General features: G+C 53.9%; 5 protein-coding genes across 5 annotated transcripts; 1 reads left to right on the top strand and 4 right to left on the bottom strand.

Moving 5' to 3' along the window:
* Window positions 1-21: 21 nt before the first annotated feature.
* Window positions 22-1745, bottom strand: AA0111_g12864 (Serine/threonine-protein kinase bur1; the record flags this gene model as incomplete). Its single annotated transcript, XM_028646897.1, has 2 exons — window positions 22-96; window positions 195-1745. 2 exons carry the CDS (start codon window positions 1743-1745, stop codon window positions 22-24), a joined length of 1626 nt encoding a protein of 541 aa, XP_028499530.1.
* A 172-nt stretch (window positions 1746-1917) lies between these two features.
* AA0111_g12863 (hypothetical protein) lies at window positions 1918-2434 on the top strand (the record flags this gene model as incomplete). Its single annotated transcript, XM_028646896.1, has 4 exons — window positions 1918-1962; window positions 2050-2120; window positions 2176-2320; window positions 2369-2434. 4 exons carry the CDS (start codon window positions 1918-1920, stop codon window positions 2432-2434), a joined length of 327 nt encoding a protein of 108 aa, XP_028499532.1.
* Window positions 2435-2842: 408 nt separating this feature from the next.
* AA0111_g12862 (hypothetical protein) lies at window positions 2843-4134 on the bottom strand (the record flags this gene model as incomplete). The annotated part of the gene is made up of 3 exons (XM_028646895.1): window positions 2843-3494; window positions 3666-4053; window positions 4119-4134. 3 exons carry the CDS (start codon window positions 4132-4134, stop codon window positions 2843-2845), a joined length of 1056 nt encoding a protein of 351 aa, XP_028499531.1.
* A 733-nt stretch (window positions 4135-4867) lies between these two features.
* Window positions 4868-5711, bottom strand: AA0111_g12861 (hypothetical protein; the record flags this gene model as incomplete). The annotated part of the gene is made up of 2 exons (XM_028646894.1): window positions 4868-5540; window positions 5632-5711. The coding sequence occupies 2 exons, from the start codon at window positions 5709-5711 to the stop codon at window positions 4868-4870; spliced, it is 753 nt and encodes a 250-aa protein (XP_028499534.1).
* A 711-nt stretch (window positions 5712-6422) lies between these two features.
* AA0111_g12860 (hypothetical protein) lies at window positions 6423-7192 on the bottom strand (the record flags this gene model as incomplete). Its single annotated transcript, XM_028646893.1, has 2 exons — window positions 6423-7017; window positions 7106-7192. Coding segments are annotated over 2 exons (682 nt in total), but the record flags the coding sequence as incomplete, so codon positions are not given.
* Between the last annotated feature and the right edge of the window lie 361 nt (window positions 7193-7553).

Here is a 7553-nt window from a genome sequence, read left to right as displayed (position 1 = left end):
CATTCGTATAAGCGCCACCTCCTACTCCTCGTCCTCCCATCCCTCCTCTCCCTCTCCCTCGCCGCAAACCCCCTCCCGGAACCATCCGGCCTCTCTCTATACGCGCCACGATTCCGCTGCTGCTGGTGATGATGAGGGTCCGTATATCCACCACCTTCACGCGAGTTACCCGAGTCCCTCGAACCCCGTCTCACATTCCTATCATCAGGTTCCCTACTGCGCCGTGGCGGGCCTTCGGCGCCATAACTAGGAATATACGTATCGCCGCCATTGGCATTCGCAGCAATAGCAGCAGCACCAGCGGATTGATGGGGGCCCCCTCGTCTCCTGTCCACGCCATCAGGCCCATATCGCGGGACAGGAGGAAGCGGGTGTCTGCCATCTGCCGGCGGCGCGGGTAATCCATTATGTCCTCTCTCCGCACCATTGCCCCAGTTAGGACGTCTGTCACCTCCCGGTGGTGGTGGCGGGGGTCTGTGTTCGTAGTTTCTTCTATCGTAGCCACCTCTTGGTCCTCTGTTGTCGACGCCCGGTGGCCCGCGGTCCTGCGGCCCGCCATTGTATCGTCTATCGCCGTTTTGTTGCCAGGATTGCGGGGGTGGCCCTTGACCTGTCCACTCGCCGTTTGGTCCGCCGCCTACGGTGCCGCCTTGGGGAGCGGGTGGGAGTGCTTGTTTCTGGCCGCGCGCATTCCGTCGGTCGAGTTCGTGCGAGTCTGCAAAGTGCGGAATGTCTTCTTCGCGCATGGGGAGCGGGGATTCGCGGAAGTAAGGGTGGTCGATTGCGTCGATGGCGTTGATTCTCTTGCGCCAGTCGAGGCGCATAAGGTCTTTTATCAGGGAGAGGCCGACAGGCGAGAGTTCGCGGAATCGCTGGGCAATGTTGCCGGTGCTTGGGGCGAAGGCGCGGATGGGGTCTGCGCCAGGGAGTTCGTGCCAGCCGGGCATGCTCGTGTCGTTTGGCGAGCCGACGAGCTCGAAGATGATTTGCGCTTGGTGGATATCGCTCTGGCCGGCGAGGATGGGCTTGCGCTTGAACATCTCGCCAAAGACGCAGCCTGCACCCCACATGTCAATGGCTGGGGTGTACTTCCTCAGCTGCAGGAGGAGCTCTGGTGGCCGGTACCATCTGGTAACGACCAGTGTAGTGTACTCGCGCTTGGCTTCGCCATTGCCCCTGCCCCGTTGCGGCACCGCTTCGTCGTAATGGCGCGCGAGACCGAAATCTGCTATCTGTAGCCGTCCACGGTTGTTGATGAGAAGGTTGGCGGCCTTCATGTCTCGGTGTAGGATGTGGTTGTCGTGGAGATAACGCAGGCCCTTGAACAGTTGCAGCATGTAGCACTTGATCTGCGCTTCTTGGAACCGGACTTCGGGGTTGTCGAGCAGGCCTGACAGATCGTGGTCCATGTAAGGCGTCACCATGTATAAGATGGCGCGTTTCCGGCCCTCAGCTTTGGGTCGCTCCACGGCCATCTCCTCGAGCTTTAGGACGTTTTCGTGCGACAGCATCTTCAGCAGCTTGATTTCTCGCAGCGCTGTGATGGGGAAGCCGTCCTTTTCGTTGTGCATCAAAATCTTCTTGAGCGCAAATATGCTGCCAGTGGCCTTTTGCCGCGCCATGTGGACTTCACCAAAAGTACCCTCTCCGAGTTTCTTCATCATTTCATAGTCGGCGATTTTGCTGCATCCCTTAAAGCGCCGCTGCAGGGTGCGCGATGGCGTTGCGCCCGCTGAGTTGGCCATATCGGCGATGGCGGTGACTAGTGTTGGTGATGGAGGCTTCGCCGTTACGCTTCGTCGTCGCTGCTAAGTGGTCCGCGGAGCAGTTGTCCGCAGGAAGTCGCGTTGTCGCTATGTTTCGAGTCGGGCGATGAGATACAACCAAGGATGTGTGGTTGCGATGGCGTGCGCTGCCATGGATGGAGAATGGGAAAGCAGAGGCTATTGCGCAGACATGATAGTAGATGTTGGAATGTTCGCAGATGAAGCAGCGAAGAACGCGATCCGCAGTCGTGATGCCAGCCTTGGCGCCGAAGCGCTAGCGTAGATTCCGATCGACCTTAACCACACCTCACTCACCAGAGACGTCAACCGGCCATTGCACGACACAGCTTGCAGGTACGACGCCCCGCCCAGACAATGCAGACATGCCGCGATGCTGACACGTCCCCAGGCTCACAAACACCATGCAACCCACACTGGCCCGCATGGGCCCGCCCAAATATGCGCAGATGCCGAACCACCCCATCCACATCCACCCGGTCCGACCGCTGTACCGATTCATGGCTACCGGCCTCGGCGCCTCCATGTGGTTCTTCGTACGTGGTATCGATAGACGCGGGGACGCACGGCGCTAACAATGGCAGTTGATGTACCGCGCGAAGAAGGATGGACCAGCGCTTCTGGGCTGGAAGCACCCGTGGGACCACTGAGCTCTCGACGAGCAAGATAGGGGAGCTTGGGAAGCTATGGATACATTGAAAAATATACTGTAACCATGGCGGGGGTACATACCAAGGAATGCGAACAACAGGCTCAAACCGATGACTGCAATATCCGCGCAGACAGCGCCAAGAACTCTGAACTCCAGAAGAACATCATACCGTCTGTCCATCTCCCGATCACGCGACTACCACACTGCCTGGCATCATTCGATACCGCGGCTTCTTGCCAAGTCCTGAAATCATCGAATCGCACCAAAGTTCCTCCACAACAATTGTGACTCAACGCGACATGTGATGAGAGTGAGATTAGATATTACTCAACCTATTTATACACCCTTCAGCCATCCCCCTGACGACTCATTCTTCCCATCCCTCTCTCATCCAAACTTTTCCTGCTTATTCAGGCTTCTCAAACAGATAATGACTAACACCCCACGTATCACCCCCATCCCACCTAAACAGCTCACTGCAAGCCAGATAAAATACCTGCCACCTATTCCACCACGGCAACGCACCATCCTTACCATACGTCTCCTCCAGCCCCTTCCAAATACTCTCCTTGTTGCTCAGCATAGTCGTCAACCAATCCTCACACGTCTTACTATAGTGCATGCCACTAACCCACCACTGCCTCTTAATCCTAAGATCATCTTGGAAGAAGAGAAGCAAATCAGCACTCGGCATCGTGCCGCCCGTGAAGAAGTGCTCCGTCATCCACCCGCCTTCAAAGTCATACGGCGTATCCTTGTGCGCAAAAATATGCACAAACAACTTACCGCCTGGTTTGAGAGCGCGGCTGACCTTGGCCATGAGCAGCGAGTAGTTCTTCATGTGCTCAAAGAGCTCAATGGAAAGGACGCGGTCGTACTTTTCCGGCTCGAATTCGTGGTCCACGACGTCGCCGGTTACGATGCGCAGGTTCTTGAAGCCTTTGGCCGTAGCGACCGAGTCAATGTGCTGTTTTTGCGTGCGCGAGTTGGAGAAGCCGGTTATGGAGCTGTTGGGGAAGATTTCGGCGAGGTAGAGCGATAGGGAGCCCCAGCCGCAGCTAGGATACTGTCAGTCCTTATGTCTCTTCGAAGAAAAGAGAAGTTGGTTTCGCATGCTAGGTGGAATGTGGTGGACACGTGACATGCCCCATACCGCCCATATCCAAAACACAACGAAAGATGAATCAGGAACCACAAAGAATCCAAAGAAAAGAGAGAGAACCACTTACCCCAAATCCAACACCGTCATCCCATCCTTCAACCCCGCCCTCTTAACATACAACTCCATCATCCTCACCTCCGCCTCCCCCAACGTCTCCCCACCCTTCTCATACAAACAAGCCGAATACTTCATCCTCGGGCCCAACATACCCTTTAAAACCTGCGTGCCAACTTCATAATGCTGATCATTTGCCTTTGCCGTCTCAATCGCAATGGGCCGTTGGCGCAGCAGCTCCACATACTGCATTTTCGACTCGTAGCCTGCTTCCAGCGAGGTCGTGGCAATGGAGGAGAGGCGGTCGGCTAGCTGGCGCCGGATGCCTAGGCGGATGGCGGCATGGGGCAGGTAGCCGTTGTCGATGAGGGGGTTGATTATGCCATCTGAGTTGACGAGGTCTGTTTAACAGCGTGTTAGGGTACGGCACCATGTGGCTTGGGGTTTTAGTGGATGCGTGGTTTACTTGAGATGTAGTTCATGGTGGGCGTAAGTTTGGTCGCGACAGCAGCCCCTTGCTTTTTGTGCAAAGTCGGGTATTAATTGAAATGGCGAGGGAGATTTCTACTCGGAGCAAGCTACAAAACACGTATTGGAAAGCTATCGCGGCTTTTAGGCCCCATGTTGCTTCCGGCTTCTCGCGCTTCAGAAGGCGTTTCGTTGTAAGCCTAATGCGGATTAGTGCTAGTGTGATGACGTAGACGATCTCGCTGAATAGTAACGACGGTAAGCACTTTATCGTAACGACAAGTAGCCTTTGACATTGAACACGATAACATGTGCGAAGGCTAGGTTGAACATCAGGAGAGTAGCATTTACACAAACCAATCAGACGATGCGCGCGTGCTGCGACGGGAGATCAGCACACTAAACGACTGCGGGAAGCGCATGGTGAGCATGCCGCGCTATATTACGCCATTCAAGGTTCAAGTGGCTGCGTGCTCGGTTTGCTGGTATATGCGGCGTTGCTGGTGGGCTAGTATTGCTCCGATGTCAGGCATGATGCTAGGTGCGCGCATCGATTGGTGAGCAGATGCAGTAGCTGCATGTCGACGGTATTTACCAGGAGATAGTATACAACAGCGTGCTATTTGACGCGCCGGGAAGATAGACACGTAATTGACCTGCTAACCGAGCTCATAAATCCAAGCGGATTGAACATGGCATAACTCCCAAGTCGGCCCAACAACGCCATACATCTCGTGCACTCTTGCGTCATTGCTTCCTCAAAAACACCGACCATCTCGCATCGCTAGAAGGGAGTGGGGTGTATGCCTCATCTTTGTTATCCCCATCTTTTACAGGAACGAACTCAGGCTGTTCATTCTGTTTGGCCGTTTCGTGATCCAGTCTCGCCTTGCGGTGAAGTATCGATACTCTTTTATAAAGTAAGAACCCGATAAAGAACAATAGCACCACGCCGATGCCTACTCCCACGGCTATACCTACTTTGACCCCAGTACTGAGGCCAGATATCGAAGGACGGTCTGCTTGCTCTGCATTCGATTTGGGATCCACTGTCGCTGAGACGAGCTGGCTGCGATCTGGCGGTACTGCTGTTCCGCTTTGCAATCCCAATATGGTTCCCGCCGTCGTCGTGACAGAAGGCGCAAACGTATTACTCGGCAATAACGCCTCAGCAAGCTCCGACGCATACCCCGTGTCAAAATTCTCAAGATCCGACTCCTGCCAGTAAACGAGCATCGCGTTCATCTGCGCGACACCCGTACTGATCACGGTAGAATTATTCCTCGAGTCCGAATCGCTGGTCACAAAGAACCAAACGCTGCCGTCAGAGGTGGTTTCGCCGCCGACTTGTTCTGGATTGTATGCAGTGAGGGGCGTGGTGAAGCTGGACATACACGCTCCCAAGGATGATATAAATCCTCTGTCAGGATATCATGGTCAGTAACAGTATACGTACAGTTTTCTTGCCATTCGGGGCTGACTAGGCAGATCTAAATCAAGGTAAAACATACTCTTTGCAACAATGCGCTCCCCATGCGCGAACACCACCGGTGGTCCAAGTTGGTGTTCTGTACTCTGTCAAGTCGATCATGGTGAACCCGGGCAGGCAAGTCCCAGGACTATAAATAGCTTGTCCGCCGGGAAGTTTGACAAGTCGACGGAATCGACAGCGTAAGTCTCGGAACAACATCGCTAGGTTGTGACAAGACATTCCTGACCCGCCAGTTATCAGTACAGTGAGGAGCGAACGTAAACGGGGTTGTGAGGGCCGACCAGACATTGTGCGTTGGGTAGAATTTGTTCGAACCGAGGACCGTGATGTTATGATAGACATTGGAGATGCCCGCCATGGTGAGCAGGAGGCTGTCGAGGTGGCAAAGATCAAGACAAGGCTTTCATGGCGTTGATTTGGGAGGCGACACCTCAAGTATGGGTACTGTCTCCAAACCCAGGTAGATCAGACGCGACGCGTCGGTTCCGGCACGCTCTAAATCTGTCACCGACATCAGCAGTTGGTGTCGCATTCGCAAGGACGACTGTGCCGTATATACGCAAGGGATACACATCGCCGAAGATACCAATCGTTGGTCGCCGAGCTGAGTTCCCTACAGTACCACAATGCCAAAGTTCAATTCCTTTGTGTCTCCTTCATCACTTTTCGCAGATTGCAGAGGCGCAGCCTCTCGCGGCACAGTCAAAACTCGCTTACAATTGGCCGTCGTGCTGGCTTGATCTATCCCTTAGCATTACTATTAGAGAACCTCGCTTCGATAACCCCCCTGATTACGATTTATCCCATCCGTTATGCCGTCTGCATCTGCGGATCCCTCTGCAAAAATTCGGGTTGTTGATTCTGAATCGCAGAATTCCTATCAAGCTTCTTCTCTCGTCTACCCACCCTCCTTTTGTAAAGTAAAAACCCCGCTAAAGCCACCAATAGCGTTCCAAGTCCTACTCCCACGCCTATACCCGCCTTCGACCCACTACTGAGACCAGAACCTTTTGATCCTCCTATAGCCTCACCAAGATTCGATGTTTCGGACGAAAGTTTACTACGATTAGGCGGTGTCGCCGTTTCAGACGTAACGTCCGAGGTAGCTGTGGGAGTAAAGCCAATGGACAGGTGATCCGCTAATGTCGCTGCGTACTCGGGATCGAACTTTTCGAGATCGGATTCTTGCCAGTAGACTACCATGGCGGCCATTGTCATGGTTCCCGAGCTGAGGATGGTGGCATTGTCCGTTGCGCTGCGGTCCAAGGAATCAATGTAGGTTGTGGTTTCCCCGATGGAATTCGTGCTGCTGGTTGTGAAGGCTACTGGGTTATAAGCTGTAATTGATGTACTGAAGACTTTTGTGCAAAGGCCCCCTCTCCCGACACCCATTGGGGTCATGTCACTGTTATTGGAGTTAGCTGAAGTAGATATTTGCACAATCGTCCCTTCGTTGACGGAACGCTGGATGGTGGTCAAGCACGTAAACATACTTTCTACAGCAATCAGCGCCCCATGCGCGGACACCACCCGAGGTCCAGCCAGGAGTTCTGAACTCGCCCAACGCTACCAAGCGGTAGCTGGGAAGACATGTACCTGGGCTATTAACGTCTCGGCCCCCAGGAAAACAGGAACTAGGGACGGAGTTCAAGACCTCGGTAGGAAAGTCTGGGTTCACAATTCTCTACTGTTCGGCACAACCTGATGCAAAGGTGAATGATGTTGTGAGTGGCGGGAACGAGTTGTCGAAGTCTGATGTAGGAAAGAACTCTCCCGATTGTACAGTATAAAGGTTGTATTCTTGTTTTTTTTTACCCACTCCGCACCCCCACGCCGAGGCGCGGTCTCGTCTTCCCTCTTCTTCTTGGCAACAAAACACCTCCTACAACCACGTCAACCTCTACTACCCTCCATCCTCTCCGCCGACACACATCCCCCACC

This window comes from Alternaria arborescens, assembly GCF_004154835.1.
Source record: "Alternaria arborescens strain FERA 675 chromosome Unknown contig_136, whole genome shotgun sequence".
In the NCBI taxonomy this organism is placed as follows: Eukaryota; Fungi; Ascomycota; class Dothideomycetes; order Pleosporales; family Pleosporaceae; genus Alternaria; species Alternaria arborescens.
Note: the sequence above shows the minus strand (reverse complement) of the source record. Positions and strands in the feature narration are given on the sequence as shown.